General features: G+C 44.4%; 1 protein-coding gene across 7 annotated transcripts in view; it reads right to left on the reverse strand.

Annotated features, from left to right (window-relative positions):
- Positions 1-23048, reverse strand: part of Rapgef4 (Rap guanine nucleotide exchange factor 4) — a 306617-nt gene that overhangs the window by 9327 nt on the left and 274242 nt on the right. For all 7 annotated transcript variants that reach the window (XM_004634752.1, XM_023719129.1, XM_023719130.1 and 4 more), the window contains 11 exons: positions 21674-21762; positions 20653-20683; positions 20104-20182; positions 18887-19033; positions 18340-18437; positions 14068-14193; positions 13485-13663; positions 10373-10463; positions 6707-6757; positions 5867-5954; positions 5393-5457 (listed from right to left, as the gene is read on the reverse strand). In XM_004634752.1, the coding sequence (XP_004634809.1) occupies positions 5393-5457; positions 5867-5954; positions 6707-6757; positions 10373-10463; positions 13485-13663; positions 14068-14193; positions 18340-18437; positions 18887-19033; positions 20104-20182; positions 20653-20683; positions 21674-21762 (1044 nt within the window). The remainder of the gene's footprint in view (positions 1-5392; positions 5458-5866; positions 5955-6706; positions 6758-10372; positions 10464-13484; positions 13664-14067; positions 14194-18339; positions 18438-18886; positions 19034-20103; positions 20183-20652; positions 20684-21673; positions 21763-23048) is intronic.

The following is a 23048-nucleotide window of genomic DNA, read 5'->3' on the forward strand; positions in this document are numbered from 1 at the left end:
CAAAAAAAAAAAAAAAAAAAAAAAAAAAAAAAAAGCTGACTGCCTGTCCTGCCTTGCATGGCTTTCATTTTTACTTCTGTTGCTCTCTAAGTTCTTCTCCTCCCCTTTATTTCTAGGGATGGAACCCAGGGTGTTATACTTCTGAGCTATATCCTCAGCCTTTTTACTTTTATTATTTTGAGACAAGGCTCCAAATGCAGTTGGCCGTGAACTTGGGATCCTTGTGCTCCAGCCTCCTGAGAAGCTGGAATCCAGGTGTATGGCACTGACCATTCTTATTCTTAGCGGTTGCCAGATTGCCTTCTTTTTTCTTGTATTTCAATTCCTACTGATCTATTTTTCCATCTCTATGCCTATCAAAGAGAAGTTCTGTCAATTATTCCTTGCTTGTATAAAGCCCAGCTACACCATCTGATTATTTCACTCCAAGTTCCACACAGTCAAGATAAAAACTTTTTTCTACAAGACACAGAAATATATAGTGTCTCTTCTACAAAGATTGTGCCCGTGATACCAACCAAACAGAAGTACCCAGCAGGGACCAGAGGGAGCTGGACTTTGGCCCTGGCTGTAGATCTGTAATAGCCACAGGCACAGGACATAGAGACCCACATGTGTCGCCTAGGCACGTGCTTCCGTGACTGTACTTTGGGTCACCACGGGACATGGTGGTTCAGGTGCCTGACCAAGCGAAAGTGGAACATGCATGCCTCTCTAAACTCAGAGAAGGACACTAACAGATGGACGCAGCCACCCAGGGAAGAAGAAGACAGAATACCAGCCCATTTGGAACAGAAGACAAAGGGAAAGTCACTTTACGCCATCCTAGTTTTGCAAAATACCTGAGGAGATCCTGGTTAATCAAAATAGGAAACCCTTTTGGATTGGGTTTTTATATATAATACCTTTTAAAAATGCTTTAGTGCCCTGTCCTTCTTAAGTCCAAGAATGGGTTATAACTGGGTCTTTCTTCTCTCTCTCTCTCTCTCTCTCTCTCTCTCTCTCTCTCTCTCTCTCTCCTCACTATGAAGTTCAGGCCAGCCTTATGCTCACTTTTGTAGCCCCCAGGCTGGTCTCGAACTCGCAGAGATCTTCCTGGTTCAACCTCCTGAGTGCTGGGATTACAGGTGTGTGCCACCACGCCTGGTTCTGGGTTTTTCTTTTATTCGACAAATATTTCTTGCATATGGACAATGTGTTAGGCACATCTGTATGCTGGAAAAAATCAGTGGATGTAAGATATAATCTGGTATGGGACACTGACATTTTAGTCAGGACAGTGGAGAGAGAAGCAGAGGGAATAATGTCAGTTGGTGAGAACAGTTGTCAAGGCGAGGTTATGTCAGAAAATTCTGGGCGTGGGGAGATGGCGCTGGCAGGGTGGTCATGGAAGGGCACGTGAGCAGAGGTCTGAACCAGAGAGGGAGCCAGACACGTTAAGACTGAGATAATCAAATCTCAGAAAAAGGTAACAGATAGCGCAAGAGGCCTGAGGCTGGAAGGAAAAGAAAAGCCACCAGTTTCGCCAACATAAACTGAGTACACAGGAGATTTAAATGTGAGGTGAGGTTGGACAGGTGCTTACAGCAACAAGCCTAGATTTTATTGTTATTGTACATAGCATGATTTTATCTTTTATTAACACACCTTTAAGAAGTTCTCTTTCTTGGAATTTTGCCTGTTGATGTGTCTTAATACTCTCATGACCTAGTTTTATAACCATTGTTGATTTTTTTTGGGTTAATTTTTAATATTGTATGTGTTTGTTTTATCTTTTCAACTGCATGAAGTCTCCTAAAGAAAAAAAGTTACTTTCTGGATATCTTTACATTCCCTAATAAAATCCCTTGCCTGGACTCTCATGGATAGTTTTGAAGTGGACCCTCTAGAAATCTGCATCGAGCTTGGTCTGGAAAAGGTACACAAAGAAATAAACTCTCAAATTACTGGACTCCTTAGGTCTCCTTCGCGTTGGAGAGGTCTGGAAAGAGGGCGGCTTAGAATGTTTATGTTTTTACATACAGACTTTTCTTGCTATAGCTGAAGGTAACAGCCCGTGCTCCCTCCATGAATCTTGTAGTAAGATTACTGGTGACAGAAAACACATATTTGCTAATTACATGACCATATGCCTAGTGATACAAAAATAAAAGAATTTCAAACATTTCTCTTCCTGTATGAGAAGAGAAAGCCTCTGTTCATGTTTCCAGAAGTCTAGAAGTTGCTCTATACTTCTCATTCCAAACAAAATGACTACTCCAAAAATCATATTCATAAATAAACATACCTACAGATGAAAATGTCTGAAATAGAAGAAGCCTCCTAAGACCACAGCAACTGTGCCTATCAGCATGCTTTATGCAGCCTGGGATAGTGGCAGCCGGCCAGCATTTTATCCTCTAATCCACTGCTCGTCTACCTTCTAAGTGTTATAAATATTCATATATGCCATAGAAAGCTATGAAGGGCTTTATTCAAACATTTTTTTGAATACTCCTTTATGTTCCCCCCAAATGAAATAATGTCTGCTTTTTTTTTTTTCTGCATAAGGATCAGAGTGTGAATTCTCTTTTGTTCATACCCATAAGTCCTGAAAACCAATATGCAACAAATTCTCTAATCCTCATTTTATACCTCAAGGGTAGAGACGCTCAAAATAAAAATACTTGAGGTTGGCATGGTGGTTTTCCATGACTGTGCAGTGGGGCCATCACCAAAGAAAGCCTTCAGAGTTCCCGGCTGCCCCGATGACTCCTGTCCCTGTTAGGACCTCCCTCTGGGGACACAGCCCACCAGCCTCACACTTAACACCTGGCTGATGGATGGCTCAGAAGAGGCATTGACATCAATCTGGAGAAGAAAAGGCATCCTTTCCCAAGATGATAGGAGTAACAGCTGCCCCTGGTGGCAGTGGTGGTGATAAGGGAGAGGGCTCAATAGTTTCTGGGAAGATACTGGAAAGCCTGTATAGTGCCAGGCTGAGCAAAGCCAGGCTTAGAACATGTAATCAAATCTCTTTCAGATTCCATTGCATTTTCTACTAGCGTCTAACTCATGGAAGAGCAGCTCTGAAACCAAACTGCCTCACTGTATGATTTATCAAATGAAATAAGATGTATATAGTCATGGAAGGAGAGAACTAAAGTACTCTTTAAACTTCGCTTCTCCTCTTCTCTTCATGAGGAACTCCTTCCTTCTTGGTAGTGCCCATGGGTAGCCAGGAGAAGGCTACACTTTCCAGCCTTCCTTTCGTGTGCATCCATTTCTGGCCAACATATGTGAGATAAGTGGTAAGCGCAACTTCTTCTTTATCCTTAGTGGGAAGAGGTATGCCTTTGTCCTCTCTTCTCCTATAGCTGGGTGGTGGTGGGCCATCGTGGGCCAAGGGACACATCAAGAGAGAAGCCTGGACCTAAGATTGCTTCTTGAGGCCAAGATCTTGAGTCCACCTAGATTTAGGAGTGAGAAATAAGCTTTCCTTGCTTGACTCTTTATTAATTCAGAGCTCCATTATTGCAGCCAAAATGCTACCTGACTATGCAGTTGCTGTGAAGAAAAAATCCTGTGAGCACAGGTGTAAAGCATCTCTTTGCTCTCTGCCTGGCACAGAGGAACAGCCTCGTACAGACACAAAACACAGAAATGAGGCGGGCACATTCTCCTGGCATCCACCGAATACCATCCTGACTTTTCCTCTGTAGGTTGTGAATGGAACCCGCAGGTCTGAAAGCCCAGATGAACACCTGTTCGCCACCCTGACAGATGGCGGCTTTGGTGTTCTTTACTGTTTTTGTTTGCTATGAACTTTAGTAATCAAAAGTTCTAAAGCCCAGTCAACTCTTCAGGAAACCCTGACTTTTATACCTCGGTGCACATGTTCGTTTTATCCTTCCATGGTTGGCTCGGCCACACTTCAGTCTGCCTTTCTGGGTAAGTGACTGCCAAGATACTTGACTCATTGGTTAAGCTTTTCATTTTGGAAACATAGAATTTGCTTTTGATACTGTGGGGAGATTATTTAATCCTCTATACTAGTAAGTGAGCAAAGAATTTTTTTTTACTTTGATAAAAAAAAATCATTAACTGGACATAGTGATGGAGGTGTTCAGGCCAGGCCTTTGGAGCAGGAGCTGAGGAGGAAATCTGCTGAGGAGCTACCTGCCCTCTAATATGGAGTGTCTGGCAGGAACGTGGGCTCAAACTATTCTCTAAGAAGCCGAAGACATAGGAACTCAGCTTCTAGCCACAGCTGCATTTCCTCACCAGGCTGGGCTTGGCCATAAACTCATTTCCAAATGGAATGGGGCTGATTCTTATGGAATCACGCAGGGTGTTTCAAATTCTCCTGAAGTCACCTACCTTACCTCACTTTCAAGAAACAACTGGAATTAGTTCCCCAGTAAGGATTCTGTCACACTTCAGGCCACGTCCCACGGAGCTACCACTAACAGAGATGGAGGAGGCAGGATCCCGTTTTCTGTCGGGGACGCTGACCCTCAGAGAGCCTAGAGGACAACTAGGAAGTGACGGACCCTAGGACTGAGCCTCCTGTCCCCCCAGCTCTAGGTCCCATGCACTTTGCAAAGTTCCACCTTCACACTGTAAATCATAACCCTGAGCAAATGCTCACCACGCGGAGATCAGATGACGTACCACTGAACCCAGCGAGGCTGCAGCAGAGATTCACAGACAGTGGAGAAGTTCATTCACATGCACATGCAGATAAAGAAAGATTTTGGCATGATCTGCTCTATTGCTTCATGGAAAGTAAGAAATAAACTGTGAAGTAACCGTGCTAAATTATACTTTGTTTTGCTGGCCAGGATGGAGGAGGGTGGCTAGACAATGTGGAATATATTAAATATTATATGTGCCTGTTCTGCATTTGTTATTCAATTTTTTATTATTCAAGTTCCCCCTCTGAACTGGGGTGAACTTCACTGGGATAAATAACACACATTTAGATTAATGCTTCATAATCAAGACATGCTACAGAGTTGCCTTTACCTACATACACTAAACTCAGGCTCAGCAGATACATATTTCAAAGGCATCCTGGGGCAGTCTGGTTCCACAAACCTTCCAACAAAACAACAAGGAAGTCACTCTGAAACATTGGTGCATTTTAGCAACAGGCAGCCACGGATGGAAATGCACAACATAAAAGCTAGCTGCTGCTGTGAACCACAGCACAAATACTATTCAGTCGCACAAAAGAGAGCTGACAGAATAAAATAGGTAGCCAATTTGAACCAAATAGTTCACAACTCCTTTATACTTGTAACTACCTTTTTAACATGGCAGCGTATATGGAAATTTATTTCCTTTATTAGTATAAATGCAAATTTTATTTTTAAAAACATTGTGGTTAATGTTATAATACTGCACGTACCATTTTTTCAAAGTTTACTAGATTGTCAATGAACGTCTTGTTCCCCTCATGAGTAAATGTCATATCTGTAAAGAAATAAAAGCCACATTCTAATCACTAACCGAAATATGTCATACTAAGAAAGCACAATAGTACCATTAGATTATGCAGAAGGATTTGCATAACACTGCAGCTGAAAAAGCTGATAATAGTTCCTTTTATGTAAGGTGTTTAACTTTCTAAATCACTTTACCTGAGATTAGTAAAATTTCTAAATTTACCCTCTGTTTCACTAACAAGACTTCTAGATCAAGAGTCCTTGCTCTTCCAATCATCTGCCAACCCTCCAAGAAGTCAGGGCTGAGGGGAGGTGACAAAGAAGGTAAAGGGGTGGGATGTGTTTCCCAAAGACATCTGATCAGGGTATTGTTTATCTTTCTTCCTCAAACACATGTGCATGCGCCACCCGCCTGGCCCACGCAGTCTGCCCATTACCTTTGATGAGCAAGGGCATGAAGGGGATGAGAGGAGGCTCCAGCTTGGCTGCCGTCAGCCTGTAGGCCCTGTGGTTTCTGGAAGGATCCTTAGCAGAGACAGAGAGATAGATGCTGGTCAGTAACAGGCAACACACGGGACACCCCCTTTTACCTCCAGGCACATGTGACCCTGACATCCCACACTCAGGTGGTTTTGAGCTGAAGGTAACTACAAAAGGAAGACAGATGGAAAAGGACAAAGTGATTTGTGCTTTTTAGAAAAAAAAACTTTATAGAGGGCCTGAAAATATTTTGCTTTCTGTTTTCATCCTGGTTGGAAAGGATCTGCCTCGGGGACAAGGGGAGATTGCCTTTTGAAAGCAAGTAAGAGCTGTGTGAAGGAAACCTCAGGCAGACCCCCCTCCCTCAAGTCTGTTCTGGGAGGCCGACTCACCCTGCTGCCCAGCACAGCCGGTCCTGACTTGCCCTCTGAAGCCCTCCCACTACTCCTTTCCTTCTGCCAACACCTCCCCAGCAATGGGGAAAAGTAATTTTAGAAAGACAAGGAAACTGCAGCTTCCACCATAGCCACCTGGCTGGATTACAAGGACCCTATTACACTGCTTTTCTTAGTTACACAAATTGACCTTATGCGGGACATAAGTCCTCTTTAAGTTAGTTCCTGAGGGTACCATTCATTAGTCAGACATGCTTGTTTTAGCAGCACTAAAAGGGATCATAAACTTCTTAAAGTCATACAAGGGCAGATAAAATTTCTGAAATGAGAATTTCAATTCAGCTCATCAGAAATTGGATTAATACAGACAGTGAATAGAATAAAGGAGCCACTGTCACTTACCATTAAACTTTCAAACTCTGCATAGAACTTCTTGAACTTGCTTGGTAGTTTCTGTTAATGAAACGAAAATGCCACATGCATATGTCAGATTCAATACCTGGGTATGTATCAGGTGTTACCATTTCTAGGGGCAATGTATTTCTTTTAGCTCTAAATCAAACACTGCAGAGACAGGCTGGACTGTAACCGACCCTATCATGTGAGGACGAGGTTCTGGAATGCAGAGAGCTTGCCTTTAAACATCTTAACTTACTTGAACCAAAAGCAACTACAAATGCTTTGGTCTTACTGTTTTTATCACATTTTTCTGACCTGGATGATTCTTAGAGAAGGCTGTTCCCCAGAACGTAAGTGGTCTGGACCCAGCACCCTCCGCTTAACTTGCCAATTTTTACAGTTAGAAATTTAGATCACAGTGTAATCAGAATTAAAACAATGTTAGAAGAAACTGCAGCCTTCCTTCCCTCTTAAGAATAAGTTGTATGAGAAGAGGGGTTTTAGTAGTTTTGTGTACTGCTATTTTCTCAGAGCCAAAAAGACTGCTTGGGTATACTATAGGTGCTCAATAAATATTTACCTGACCACCTTAAAACTGTTTTACAGATGGAAGAAATGAAATTGTGCAGTTTAAATGACAGGTCCAAAGCCATACAGCTGACTGTCATCACAGGGTCTGCAGTGCACATCACCTGCCCATTTGTTCAATGTCCTACGCTTTTCCACAAGAGCCTTTCTCCCATGTGATTTCTCTGCCCGACCATCATATAAACTTTGGTGGGGCTATCTGTGTATCCATGTCCCGTTTCTTGGCTCACACAGGGCCCCACACCACACACTCACCTGCAGCTCTACTCCAACCTCAATGCAATTCCCTGCTTCCCACTTAGTTTAGGTTCTGAGTTTTTAGGAAAGCTGAACCCGTCTTCTGAGAAGACCAAACTGAGATGAAATAGCAAGCAGTGTTTCCCACCCCAAGAACGTGGAAAGATTTACAAGTCCTGGTGTCCAATGGTCCCGGTTCAGCTCTGCTCTACTCACTGACGATTACTCAATGTGTGATTCACCAGTTAGGCCCCTGAGATCCTCCAGAAGCTCCTTTTACCTCTTCCTCTCTATGTCTGAACCAGTCTGTCATGTTCCCACTTAGGAATTATAAAAATCTTACTTGGTCTCTAGAAATTATCTCCTGTAGAGCCCCGTACTCATTTCCTCAGGGCCTCTATGCAGTTTGGTCTCAGGGAAAACCTTACATAGAGGGCTCTTCACAGGGCAACAGCAGGGATTTTGAGAGATGCAGACCTCACTCAGAATAGCTATGTCATCACATTGGGTGGTAGCTTTCATAGACATAGTCCATTTTTAAAATTAGACCGTATTTGATTAGAGGCAGATGGGTGTGAGCATGGTCCAGTTTTAGTTGTGCCCCTGGTATCCTTGTTCCCTTCACTTGGCTGTTTGACAGGTCTGAGGCAGCTGGACACATGCTAGTTGTGTGTCTCAATATTATTATTCACCCAAACTCAGTGCATGGATAGTAAACAGTGCCTCGGTGGTGGCCATTCTGCCAACCCAAGGGACATTTAGTAATATCTGCAGGTAGGTCTGTGTTGTCACAACTGTAATAGGATACGGTAGGATGAGCTACAGAAATTTAGTGAGTAGAGGTCACAGAAGCTGAGAAGTATTGAACAACACACACAACAGTCCTCCAGGACAAGGCCTGTCCTGTCCCATGTGTCACCAGAGCAGAGGCTGAAGACTGCTCCAGACTATACTGCCCTTTGCTGCACCTCAGGTCCATCTTCCCGTCTACTAAGAACCCTCTCTTTCTCCATGTGACTTAGCTTGACTTTCTGTTCCTGTCCTCTGACTGTTTCACAACACATGTTCTATACTTCCTTGAAGTCACGGCCACTCCTCACACTACACATGTGGCCACTATGCCACTCGGTGGAGACGTAGGGAAGCCCATGTGTATGTGTGTGGGGTTTCCTCAACAAATATAGGACGAGAAACCCAAATCAAACATGGGTTTCTTCCAGGCATGAAAGCTCTGCCTGCAGGATTACATAATTACATCTCACCTTAAAAAATAAAGGTTTATGAGTGATGCAAGGCTAATCTCTTGTCAGCCGCATACAGTGATGAACACAGATACTCACGCTCTTGGCTCTCATGTACCCAGAGGAACTGAAGGGCCAGCCAATGAGCAATGGCCTTGTGCTAACTGCAAACTGCCCGATTAGCGCTGCCTTTTGCTGCTCGCCCTGTCCCGGGCAGACTCCTGTTTATCTCCTTAGCACAGCAGAAGGGACTTGGATAGTGTTTCCCACATGCTGTGGACTCATTATTTTGGCTGTTACTACGTGAGACCTACACTGGCTTCCCTGGACCCACATATCCCTCTCAGCCAACTCGTTTGGACTCTGTGGGGGCCTTAGGCGTGGGAAGCAGGTTGAGGGATGGCAGACCCTCTGAGGGGGAGCCTGAAGTCTCCAGAGATTCCACAGCCTTGGGCTATACGACCAGGTTACAGGGCCTGGAGTTGCTGGCAACGCTCACTCTGTCTCGCTGCGCCTGCGTGGCACGCAGGCCTCACCAACTCCCTCATTCCTATATTCAGGGGATGAGCTGCTGAGTGCTGCATCTGCCTGGAATTTTAAGAGAAACCCAAGACAGAAGGACTTGTGAGGACCTGCCCTATAAACAATGGAAACGTTTAGGAGGCACAGAAAGAAAATCGCTTCAAGAGGGAAGCTCGGAAAAGAATCATTTCAAGGGAAACATTAGAGATGCGAACAGCTGCCTGCACACATGGGCACAAATTGAGTCTGCATTATATACTCCTTGCCCTCTTTCTGTGTCCCACATACTTTTTTATTTTTAGTAAGCGTCTATTTTTGTATGTATGTTCTATTACAGAAGAGTATTTCTTCAACTATATGCCACGTGTAAGAGGTCAGGCACATTTTGAGTTCTGAGAGAATGCTAAATGGAGATGTTTTCTCGTTTGAATAATCCACTATTAGCAAACCACTCATCTTGCAGAAACTCACAACACACCTGCACAACTTTTGCCTCACACAGAATCCTAGCCAACTGTTGCTCCTCCGCAGAGAGAGGAGCCTGCCAGGTGGTTAAGAGACACTTAGTACTGAGCCGCTCCAAACAGTTGGTTTCTGGGCTCTTCTTCCCAGGAGCAAAATGCCAGCTCGGATAAAAATGGATCTCCTGTCCTCTCTCAAGTAGAGGTAAGGTGTAGTGCAAATGCAACAAAGCAGACATTTCTGAGAATAATAAAACCTATCAGCAAAACTTCTGCAGTCGTCCAAGTGATGCTGGCCCCTTATGTCACAGCTAGGAACTGCATTTGTCATTATTTACATTGTGAAGATGGAGGAACTGAGATTCTCCAGACAACACTACAACACCCCCCAACACACACACACACACACACACACACACACACACACACACACGACAAAATCTTTTTAAAATTCTTGCTCTAAAGCAACGGGAAAAGGAGATAGGTCACTTCTCTCCAAGTGTCCCACCTTTTCCATTGTTATGTCAGTGTGAGTGATATTTCTACAAAAAAGCCCACTGGTGAGCCTGTGTTTTTCTTCTTAAGGCAAAAGTCACAGCTGGATCCCCGCTGAAGCTTACCTCCCACGTGAGTGCCAAGCGGCTCACGGCAACGTTACTTAGTCCCATGACGATGGCAAAGAAAGAGTTCAAATTTTTGTACTCCTTACAGCTGAAACACAAGAGGCATGTGTTTGAGTAAAACGCTACTTTTGAGAGATTTTTTTTTTAAAGTTAGAGTTCTATTTCCTGATAGTCATTGATATTCGTCTGGAATCCTCCATGTGAACAGGCAATGACAGATTTATTTGCACATATAAGTTCTGCTCCAGTAACCGTGTTCTGCTGTTTGATTTCTCACTGTCATTTCAGAAAGTTGATGGTTTTGGCCATCGAGATTGAGTTTTGACAAGTAATTTAAAGACACCTCCCCTAGGAGTTGTTATTAGAATCTCACATTTGCTGAAAGCCACATTAGACCTGGAGGGTCTTGTCCCATGGGACAAGAAGAGAGAAAGCAAAGTATCTTTGCTTTCAGACCTCTACCCTAAAGGAAAAGGAAAATACTTCTCATTTGTTAAAAAACAGAAACTACACAGCATGATTCCATTGGGTTGCACATTTAATCTCAAGAATCTGGAAAGAGAAATAATCTAAACAATGCACAACAAATTAACTTAATTTTCTGTGTTTTACTGACATTGACAAAGATGATCTTTTTTTGAGACAGGCTTTCATTTTGTAATCCAAGCTGGCCTTGAACGTGTGGCGATCCTCCTGCCTCAGTCTCCCGAATGCTGGGGCACACCACCATGCCCAGCCCAAAGCTGGTCATTCTGAATTTTCACTTATGCAACTATTAGCTTGTGTGAACTCATACACAGGAATGCAACACGTAGATCAAGATCAGAATTTCTTGGCAGAATGCTGAAGTCTAGCCCAGGTAAGGATCTCTTAGCTCCTTCATACCAGGTTTGGGAAAAAGGAGAGAATTCCTTTTGCAACAAGCATAAACCTTTACCCTCCTCAATCAACACGGTTATCTAAGTGGACTACACCATCACCAAATCCTGTCTACATTTTTGTAATAGGCTAATCAGTGGTCACATTTGCTACCCATGGTCTCCTTGCAAAGGTTGCAATGGGGAATTCTTCAGTGGGAAATAGGGAAATTCATCATAGCGAAGCCCGGGGGTGCTTGATCCACCTTTGAGGAAGCAAGCAAGGCCTTCCTCTTGGGGCTGGCACAGTGGCTTACAGGTCAGCTCAGAGGCTGAAAGGTACCTGGGAGACACCAAGGCAGCAAGTACAATCACACACATGCTTTGTTTTGTTTTTGCCTTGGTGCCATGCAAGTGATCCAGGAAGAACAGATGCAGGACCGTAGAACAGTGGTCACTGTTGTGTGACCAACTAACTTCATCACTTCAGGGAAATCACAAGATGTCTGTGTGCCTCAGTTTCCCTGCACAAAAACAAAGGATCACAACACCAGTCCCAACTTCATAAACTTCTGCCCATGGAGTAAAGAGCTTGAGTAGGGATCTGGGGATATAGCTCAGTGACATAAGCCCCTGCCTGGCAAGCACAAGGTCCTGAGCTCAATCCCAGGTCCAAAAAAAAAAAGAAAAGAAAAAGAAAAAGAAAAAAAAGCTTAAATAGCATATGTTGCAGTTCCCTAAAAACATGAAGTTACACAGATGCCACTGCTACTAGGTTTCTGTCACATTCTTACAGACCTCGGAGTTGGGAGAGTCTGCATTCTCCTCCAGCTGGGCTGTGTGAGTAGCTCCATTCTAGGCTAGCAAGCTTAGCACAGAGCTTAATGCTGATTAGACAGTATAAACCAATTTATACCAAAGGCCAAGTGCACCTACTCGCATACTCAGAAGGAACTAGAGGAAGAAAGGCAAAAACACATTTTCTAAAAACCCAGAGGTTTTCCAAGGCTCCTTCTACGCTGCCTCTGTAAAAATCAGGAGTTGGCTGAAACAGTTTTCTGACTCTCCTTTCTCCTCCTTGGTGCGTTCGGCATTCAGGCCAAGATGAAGGGAGAATGCGCCCCTTGTGCAGAGAAGCATACACTGTCATAGTTTCCATAATCCACTCATTCCAAGCTCTGAAGGCATTTGTTCATCGCAATGAGGTTGTTCACACTTGTGGGGAAAGCTGCGATCACTACACCAGGGATGCATATGGAATGTTCTGACCACAAGCCGGCTTTCTTTAAGGAGCCAGCTTTTCCCAAAGAAGAGATAGCAGAATTTGAATCCAAGGGATTTGGTATTCCATCAAACCCTAAAAGTTTTGGCACGGCAACTCAGGGCATTTGGCAAGCTGACAGCTATAAAACATCAAGCAGCCTTTCTTTGTTTAGCCCTGGAAACCAAACTCCACATGAGCTCTAAACTGGCTCAAGAAAATTGCCTGGCTGGGGTTACTTGTTCTCCCAGCCTTCCTGTGCTCCAGCTCCTCGCCTTTAGAAAGGAAAGGAGTCTCACAGCCACAGGCCAAATTTAGCCTTTTATTTTTAGCACGGTGGTGATACCAAAAACATGGAAGTAAACAGGAGGTTGTCAGGCATATCTAAATAGCAGGAGATTAAATTCATGTCAGGGAGGAACCTAAATGGCCCCCACAGTAAATAAATTGTTTCCCATGAAGTGCTGTTAAATAGAATATGTATAAGATGCTTGCTTTTTCTGATGTTTATGGAGATGATTTTCTTGTTCCAGGTTGGCTCGCCTTTATGCAGTTTACTGATTTTATTCTGGCTGAGTTGAATGTGCTGCCATTCCAGCATATTCTACTGCCCTCTACTGATCAGAACGTGCTATCTGGGACAGACATTCACTTTTTGAGCCTCTTAAACACAACTTTGCCCAACACAACTTTGCTGAAAGACTAACCCAAAGGAAGCTAAAAAACAAAACAAAAAAACCAAATGAGTAGTTCGAAGCAAAAATGAAAGGCATGGTTTTAAATCTAGCATCAGTGCTCTAAGATATTAATTTACATACTGATGTCAAATATAACAGAAGAAATTCATCTTTTATAAGAATAGTGATTCGTGAGACCTTGCGTGGCTGGTCCTTGTGGCTAAGTAGTTCCTATTTCCTGCTTTCTTTTTTAAGGTGTAGTCTAAGAAAACAAAAGGAAAACACAGCTCAGGTTTTCCTCTTCCCGTACTTACTGGGCTGCTATCTTAATAAATTTCTTCAGGAGCTGAACACGCTTGCTGAGCTGGGAACAAAGGCAGATCTCAGTGACAACCCAAAACTGAATTTCATTAAACCTCCTCAGGAACAAGTCCAAGTTTGCTGTGGTCTTTTTAAAATTATGCCTTCCAAATGTATGATAGATGAGCTCCAGCTGGAACAGAAAGGGAAAAAATTTCACTTATTTATTGGTTTTTAAATCAAAATACCAGCCCAGTAGCAAATGTGAACTCAACCCTTGACCTGGCTATAACTTGCCCCATAGAGCCAGAGGGCTTCTACGAGGCTCCATAAAAATATAAATGCAAACTAGGGCTGTTGGCTCTCTATACTCACGAAGAGAGAGCCCTCTTGGCTTAGCATAGCTCTGTAAAGGCGCTGCCTTAACACGCAACGACTTTATAACAGACTTTGTTAAGCAACTCAATTTGAAAAAAAAAAACAAAAACCTGCTAGCATGTGTTTTCCATATGGCAGCACCTAGCGACTCTTGTGGTGTGGCAGGGCCAGCAGGGTTCGTTCACGATCGCTGTTGTCTCCCCTGACTGGGCAGCTTACCTCGTGCACACAGTTGAAGAGTTCCCAATCATAAATCGTCATCTGGTAGGCTAAGTCTTTAGAGCTCATCAGCTCGAAGGTCCCCACCGTACCAACAGTTGGGCCTTCCTGTTCCGGTAGGGGAGTCTGTGGATCATAATGCAAAAATACATTAGGGTCTCCACTTGTTTTTTTGTTTTTGTTTTTGTTTTTTTTTTATCAGGGTCTCAAAGAGACAAGTGCTCAGGGCTGAATCCTCTCAGGAGGTCCTGAGACGATGGGATTCTGGAGATGCTTTTCTCAAAAATCTTTTTTTTTTTTGGTGGAACCAGGGATTGAACTCAGGCCCTTGTGCTTGCCAAGGAAGTGCTTATTCTACTGAGCCATCTCCAAGGCCCCAGCCATCAGCCTTTTCTAATCAACTCTGCCAACTGGAAAATCTGGACCACAGCAAATGAGAGCAAGTGCAGGGTGACCTGTACAAGTTCTCTTATGCCCAACCTGGGAGGTCCCTAGAAAGAAAGAAAATGTCCCTATGTTCTTTTTCACTGGAATAAATAAAGGAGTTCTTGGAGATTTTCCCGCTGCTGCTTCCCATTGACACTGTCACAAAACAAGCTCCTGGCGTGGCCCTTTGGCTGTTCATCCACACTGCTTCTTACTGCTGCTGGTGACTCTGGTCAGGCTCCTGCCAGCTTGCTCTCTGTGACACTCTGCCTGGGGTGGCGAGGTGGCAGGGAGCACTGCAGTGAGCTCAGGCCGAGGGTGGATTCCCCTACCCCTGGCTGATGTTGAGCTGAGAAGATACTCCCACAACCACACAGTTTGGGGATAGATTTTACAAGACCAAATTTTGACACTCAGTCAAAATTTTCATATGACTTACTTAGTTTATTTTTATACTATGAAAAAGGATATATAGTATTCTTACCTAGTAAGATGAATGATACACATACAAAGGAAATGATACATAACATACTAATTCCTCTGTGAAATCGGCAGTACAGACATGACAAAATTGTAAAAATGAAGAGAATATTTCCCAATATAATGCTGACCATATTTGGATACTCTATGTTCATGTCAGAGGCATGGAAATGTAGCTCAGTGGTAGTATACTTTCTCAGCATGCATGAGGCTCTAGGTTCCCAGCACCACCAAAACAAACAAACAAACAAACAAACAAACAAAAAACCCCAGTAACAATATTGTGGCAAAAGTATTGATGTTACTTAGGTTTCATCATCAACGTCACCACCAAAACAATTCCATAAGTTCCCATCTGCATTCTGAGCACTAAAGAAATTCTATGTTCACTGGAACTGGGGGTGTATCATAGAGGTACATTTGCCTTGCATGTGTGAGACCCTGGCTTCAACCTTAATACAATAAATAAAAGGGAAAAAGAAAGAAACTATATGTTCAGGACATCAGTGGGCCCTGCATTTGGAAGTCTACAGCCTAGAGAGGACCAGCCATGCTCCTGGCGTGAGAGCCAACCTTGATCAACAGGCATGGTGTTACAGTCAGCTACTGGTCTTCACATGCCCCTCTGGAGAGCTACTGACACGTGACTCCCAGTTGTAGAGATAAACAGGCTGGGAAATCCAAAAGGGCTTTTTGAAAATGATTGGATTATTTGAAATGAATATGCAGCCTGTGTTTCTTGGAGGAGGATGCTGGGCTTTAAAAGCTGTGGAAGATAAACTGACGGGAAGAGCAAGCTTTCCCTGGAGCCACAGGGATTGTGCACTGGAGATTGCTGGACAGCATAGGAGGCGTGAAGGGGAGGAAGCCGCCTGTTTGGAGCAAGAGGACGGGCCCATGGACAGCTTTCAGAATCTTTGAGGATTGGCTTTGGCATCCCTCCTGCCTGTGCTCTTATACCCTCTATGCCCAGCCCCGGGTGGCATCTGTCACACTGCATCCTCACTGACTACACCCTGGTGTCCCTCACTGCACTGTGAGCTCTTTGTGGTACACAGACTGATGGTCTTTGAAACCTGGAGTCAGAACCATCCACAAGGCCTAGAATGATGCAATTGGTACTAAATAAAAGTCTCAGGAAGCAGTGAATGGGTAAAAGGACTCAAATCACAATACAATGATTTTCTTTCTTTCTTTTTTGTGTGTAATTTGCTTTCTACTAACATTTCTTTTCTTTTTTTTTTTGTATTTTAGGGAAGGGTCTACAGGGTGTTCAGGGTCTCACTACTAGATCGGACTCAGTGATTCTCCTGTTTACAGCCTCCCAAGTCCTGGGATTATAAGCATGCACCACCATGCCCACCCAGTCTCAGTTGCTGTCTCAGTGCGCCCTAGGGGTACGAACCCCCAGTCCCTGAGCCTGCCTGCAGGTGCTTTAATCCACTGAGCTATTTGGCCGGCCCTTCTACTAACATTTCTGCTTAAGAAAAATGTCAAGAGAGTAGAGCCCCAGAAGGTAGGCCTTTAACTATGAGGCTAAACGCTGGTACTCTTAATTTTAGAAAATACAATTTAACATTAAAGTTTGTCCTCTTCCAGCTTGGTTCGTTTAGCCACAACTCTGTCATTTAACTGTGTAACTTGTCTTAGGGACAAGGGCCCTGGGGCGCTCGTCCTCCTGGATAAAGAATGAGCCCAGGCCCGAGCGCAGGGCAGACACTCAGTGAGGATGCGTCGACAGAACAATCAGAAGGCTGCACCAAGGATCCGTACTGCAGACTCATCCCCTGCATGGCACTTCCTCCGAGGACTGTCCTCAAAGGAACACCACAGCAAGCTGGAGGAGGAGCTACAGGTAAGGATCAGCTCCGAGCAGCACAGCAAATGGCAGCACACTGACCGGGCAGAAGCACGGCTCCAAAGCACTTGTTGCGAAGTAAATTCCTTTCAACCACTGAGGCCTCAGAGGGGAAGATAAGCAAAGTCTAGGCCTTTGGAAGGCTGCAGGACTGTGCCAATAAACTGAGGCCCCTCAGGGAGCTGGAGGTGGTCCACAGGCCTATTACGCCACCACACTGCCTGACACAGTGGCCGAGAACCAGCTGGCAGCAGAGGTCCCTGCCCACGGTGGGGTAAACACGTCCTGTGGCACCTTCAACAGGGCTTCGGCAACGTGGTTTTTTATGGCTTCCTTTCCAGGAGAGGGGAGCGTGACTCACAACATTGCTTCTCTGTCCCTGGATGTTGGGAGATGTTTATTTAGCAAGCAGTGAATGCAGAAGGCTGCAGAACACAGGGAAAGGACCGCGAGCCAATTCCAACTTCACAGCGCTGTGGCTGAGGAAAGGCTCAGGCCTGGAGGGACGGAGTGAGCAAGAGAACTGGGGTGATGAGAGCAGAGGTCTTCTCTTCCCGCACACAAAGTATTGGGGAAGAGCTGGTCCTCATTTGGAAACTGGGATCCTAATCAGAGAAAACAAGCTCTGAAAAGTGAGAAAAGGAGAATCTTTTTTTTCTTTGCAACACAGGATCAAGCCATGGTCCCAGGCACTCAACCACTGAGGCTTCCTTAGCCTAAGAATCTTGAATTAACCTGGAAAATCGGATTTGACTGAACTTGAAACCTGTTTAAGCATCTCTTAGGTAATTAAATTCTCTTCCCCAACTCAGTGCAATTTACCTTTAGCTCTCATGTTATCCTTTGCTTAGCAGGGAAGCCCTAAGAGTCTAGAGATTAAGAAAACTAGTATCTCTACTCTGAATTGGTCCCATAGGCTGATGTATTTTAATAACTACTCACTCCCATGCCTGATTTTTATAGGATGAACAGAGATGGATATGAGTTTATTCATAGAAAGTTCTGTGTGGCTGGGAACAAGTGGAGACTTAGGGGAGGCTCAGGCCTCAGGTATTCCAATTCTAACTTCAAGACAGTATTTGGAGAGAGACAGAACTTCTCTTAGGCCTGAGCATGGTTTTGCCATATTCCTATCTGCATCCCACCAACAAGTCTCATAAGCAGTGGTATCTTGCTTTTAAAAAGATTATTTTCTTGCAGGTTTAAGTATTCGTACTTTTAATACTTTATGTTTAAATTGGGGACATTACAATAAGGAAAATTACAGCAGAGTCCTGAAAGCTGGATTACATCCCAGCAGTGGCACTACTTGCCTGATTCTTACAAAAGAATCTAAAGCTCAGAGCATCTCCACAGAATGCCTGAGGCTTTCCTCGTGGCCTGCAGGATAGAACAAGCCAACATGCATTGGAGATTTTTAGCAAGTAGGCTTAATATGACTGGAAAATTAAGCTCCGGACAAGTTTTTCTGATTGCAGAAGCTTCTCCGAGGCGACCATCACACCTACCAGGGAATCGAATTGCTCTCTCGGGCAAGCAAACAGGCGTCCATTAATGGTGAGCGTCGTAAATACTGAAACATCATTAGGTTTGAGCACCACCTTTTCTGTGAACATAAAAAGCACGAGATTGCCTATTAAATACATCTGAGATTTGCTGCACTGCCCTAATCACACCAACAAATTGCCAGCTTGGTGAATTACTGGAACATGCAGAGCGACTGCATAAAATACAGGACCAGAGGGACTCACTGAATAAAAGCGACACCGTTCTCCTGCAGCCACACAGTACTTAGGAGGCCAGCAGAAATGACCACACCACAGCAACGGCAATGCCCGAGTGTCCGTTCACCCAGTTCTGCACTGCAACTGTCATTATATATAAAAGCTGCACTGGCTACTTCTATAACAACTTATGTTTCTAGATAATGATGCTGCCCAGTCACGTCGTGCTTGTGGGTCAGCCAGGAATGGCTACACTGACTCCTTGTATGGTTTTTCTTAGGCTGGAACGCCCCTTTATGCAAAAGGACTAAATACTAATTACGACTGTTACCTCCTCCGGAGCTCATCTTGACTATGGTCAGACCTTCCCCGGAGCCCAGTTTGTCGGCCACTGCACCGATGACTTCCTTCACCGAGGCAGCCACTGGCACCCGAATGGTAGTGTAGGTGTGGTCCATGCAATAGACCTTAAACAAAACTGCACAAAGACCGTTAACATGGGAAAGTGGCCTTGGGATTTCTTCTGAACGCTATGAGCTATGCAAAATGTTTAGGCAGCCTCCCACATCTATATCATCTCGCCGCTTTTACTACAGTATTTATTTACACACTTCTACGCATAGGACTGCCTCCTTCTAGAATGGTCTAAGGATAGGAGCACACGTGGCTGTCATCCCCCATTTAAAAACCAACAGATGCTCATGAAAAACCACAGATGGGTCACAGGAAAAAAATGAGAAGTAGGTTTAGGCCGCTGTTCTGGTTTGTTTTAATCCCTAGTCATTCCTTCTTACCACAGAGGAAATGTCACACTGTGGGCTGATTGCTAGATGACAGTCGCCCAGCTGGCCTGCTTCCGCCTGTGGCCTTGAGCATATGCTGACTGCCCTGCTCACTTGCTTCACCCAGGCGCTGCTCTGAGGTGGGGCCACACGGCTGGGGCGGAGTCAGCTCAGCCGACAGCCAACAGCAGCCACATGCTCATCTCAGAGTGGACAAACCGGGGCAATGACTCTGCTACTGCAATTCTTGGGTCTTAAGGCACTCCTAGATTACAAGACTCATTTGCGGCTTGAAATGAAAATGTTATCGTTGTTATGATTATCTGCGGTTGTGATTCTTTGGAGAGATATTGGGCAAACAAATAATAATCAACATCTTCACATCCCTGAGGGCAGATAAGGACGCTATGCTCAGGCCACAGCACCTTCGCAGCCTACCTGGCTCTGCCCAGGACCCTGCGGCCCCACCTTCCTTCCCACAGCTGTAAAGGGCCACCTGCTTTCCAGCCAGCTCTTCCTAGAGGCGTTGACCACGCCAGCCAGGCCCTGAGACAATCTGCATTTCCTTCAAGGAAAGACGGCAGTGGAGAAGTAGAGTCAGCCAAGAGTGGACAAACACGTCAGCTCCATGTGCAAGAATTTGAGAACATCAGGAACTAGCATGCAAAGACCACCTGTGGGTCCAAAGTGGTGATTCCCAGGAGGGGAGATTTTAAATCTGACTCTAAATATTCTACAGGGGCAAGACTGAGATGAAAATTCTCACCCTCATCAGAGCCTCGGATAGGCTGGCGCTTCTGGGCCCTCTCATCGCTCGTGTTGAATTGTTGCAAAAGAACCTTGTGCTGTCAAAACGAAAACCACAGTGAGTGCAGAAAAGGAACTGATCAACACATGAGCTGTGCCAAGAAATAAAGCAACTAGATTTTCTCTTTATCAAAAAAGATATCACTCTTTTTTGGCTGGAGAGATAGCTCAGTGGACTAAGCACCGGCACGAAGTGCCTGCTTAGCCAAGTGCAGGGTACGCAGTTTGATCCCTGGCACCACATGCCATGCTAGCCCTGCCCGCAGGGCTGGCTGAGCTGGCCACAGAGTCTAGGCATAGTGGCATATGTCTGTAATCTCAGCACTGGGAAGGCTGAAAACAGGAGGATCATTATGAGTCCAAGCTGCATAGTGAGACTCTGTAACAATCAAATATATATATATATATATATGGTTTTTATATTACTATACTGCTGTAGAATATTTTTCTGGAGAATGGTAATTCTATGGGAAACATATAGAATCCAAGCAGATACCCCGATCCTTACCTTCTTCTGAGGGGCCTTTGCATCTTCTGAGCTATGAGAAGTAGAGAAAGCACATCATTTAACACCACTGCTAAAAGCTCACCTTTGTCACTCTAGACTGCTTTATTGGTGTATAAGTGCATGTTAGAAAATGAAATCACAAATCCCCTTGAGAGGCAACTTGAGCTTCCCTCCCTTCAGCACTGAGAGCCCAACACCTGGGGAGCCTGCAAAGATATCAGCTCTCGGCACAGGGGGGTCCTGGGCAGCACTGACGTGAAACGCCAGGACTTCTGGCTTGGAAAGTCTCTCTCATAGTGTGCTCACACTCCAGTATTTAATCTGTGGTGGAAGTAACAGCATGTGAAAACCTGTTTTCCCTGAGAGGGCAAAAGCATTTGCCTTCAACAGCCTTGGTGGTAGAAAGTAAATCTTCCATATAAGTAATGGCCCTCGAACTTCCTTGAAATGCCACTGACTGTTTTATTGCTGGCTTCGGTACTCTGAACCTGTAACAGCCACATTTATTGAAGTGAACTCCCTAAAAGAGATCTCCGCCTTCCCAGACTTTCTCTGCCTTCCCAGACTTCCTCTTGGCAGTCCTGCAGCCCGCAAGGCAGCTGAACACAGACAGACCAGGCTCTGTTCATCTGGCCTTGTGGTCACCTATGCCTGGGACCTATATGCTCAAATCACAGTTCTGTGGGGATTACTGAAAGATGAGCTTGAAGTTCCTCTCTTTTTTTCTTCCTTCCTTCTTTTCTTTCTCTCCTTCCTTCCTGTTCTCCTTTTTTCCCCCCTCTGTCCCTCCCCTCAACCCTCTCTTTTCAGGCAAAGGACTTTTTGCAAGATGTTTTTACTCATTTATTTAATTTTTTTTTTCTTTTGTGGTACCGGGGATTGAACTCAGGACCCTGTGCTTGCCAGGCAAGTGCTTATTCTACTGAGCCATCTCCCCAGCCCTGAGATGTTTTGATTTAGAGGCAGGCACTTACATGATGCCTTGATGTCCCCCCAGCCCCCAAGCCAAGCCCTTCCTTACATTTGCTTGACGATCTTCTCCAACTCTGGCAGTTGCTCCTTAAGGGTAGCAATCATCCGGGCATCATCTGATACAGACACATAAAACTCCTGTAATTGGCAAAGGTCACAGGCTTTTAACAAGAACTACAAAGGTGCACGCTTCTATAGAGTAACAAAGACGCATTCCTTCCTGCGTTCCTACATCATGTGTTTCACTAGCATCACCAGACCATGGTTTCACAGACACACAGAGATAAAAACAATAAGAAAATGTTTCAGTGTGTCTAACACAAAATTGGAAATGAGATAAGGTTTTGGAAATAGTAGTGATGATTGTACAATGAAATAAATGTGACCAAACTCTATACTTACAAGTGGCAAATGTCATGGCAGATATATTTTACCGCAGTAAAAATTAAAACTAAAAACTAAAGATGAATTATTTATATGATATTCATGTGAAACACAACGTAAGGCAATGTTTTTGAGCAGATCATCTTATAGTCTACACTTTCAGGGCATTTTCTAATTCCAAACTTTTTTTTGTCTAATTTCAAACTCTTATTCAGGGAAATTTTAATTTTTTTCTTTTTTGAGACAGGGTTTCCCTTTGTAGCTCAGTTTGACTTGAATTCACAATGGAGCCCAGGCTGGCCTCGAACTCAAGGCAATCCTCCTGCCTCAGTGTCTCGAGTACTGGGATTACAGGGGTGCAGCACTTTGCCCAGCTTAACATTCATCTTTGAGATTTTTGTAGTATCTGTTATTGATTCAGCACTTATCGTCAGTGTGGCTAAGTGCAGGCCTAGCTTCCAGCACTCCACTCAAGACCTTCCTGAGCCTCTGGGAGCCACGCCGACTCTCAGCGGTAGCTGTCCCTCGGCACTGGCTTGGTTCACCTGCAGAGTGGCCCTGTGTTTGATGGGGACGAGTAAGCGTATGACTGCCAGCTGCCATGGTGTTTACATTTTTCAAACATGTCATTCCACATCCTTGAGGGACATCTACAGTACATCTTCTCCTCTTCCTCCCCCGAAAGCACACCAAAAGCAGAACAACGAGAACACATTTTTTTCAGAGAATTCATTTTTGAATGCACAGACTGTAAGCCTGAAACAAGCCACGCGCCTCTCACTTACACAGAAGCAAGGTCATCACTTACTTGAGAGAGGAGTGCGAACATAGCTGTCCCCTGCCCCTTATCTGGGGTCTTGCTTTCCAGGTTCTGGGTTACCTGCCATCAACTACAGTCTGAATATTTTAAATGCAAATTTCCAAGAATATATAATGTACAAGTCTTAACTATCTTGTATTAAGCATGTTGTTGTGATTGTTCTGCTTTATTACTTATTGTTTATCTCTTACTGTGTTGATTTAAAAATTTATCCCAGACT

The sequence above is a fragment of the Octodon degus genome, unplaced genomic scaffold (assembly GCF_000260255.1).
Source record: "Octodon degus isolate 3935 unplaced genomic scaffold, OctDeg1.0 scaffold00065, whole genome shotgun sequence".
NCBI classification, from domain to species: domain Eukaryota; kingdom Metazoa; phylum Chordata; class Mammalia; order Rodentia; family Octodontidae; genus Octodon; species Octodon degus.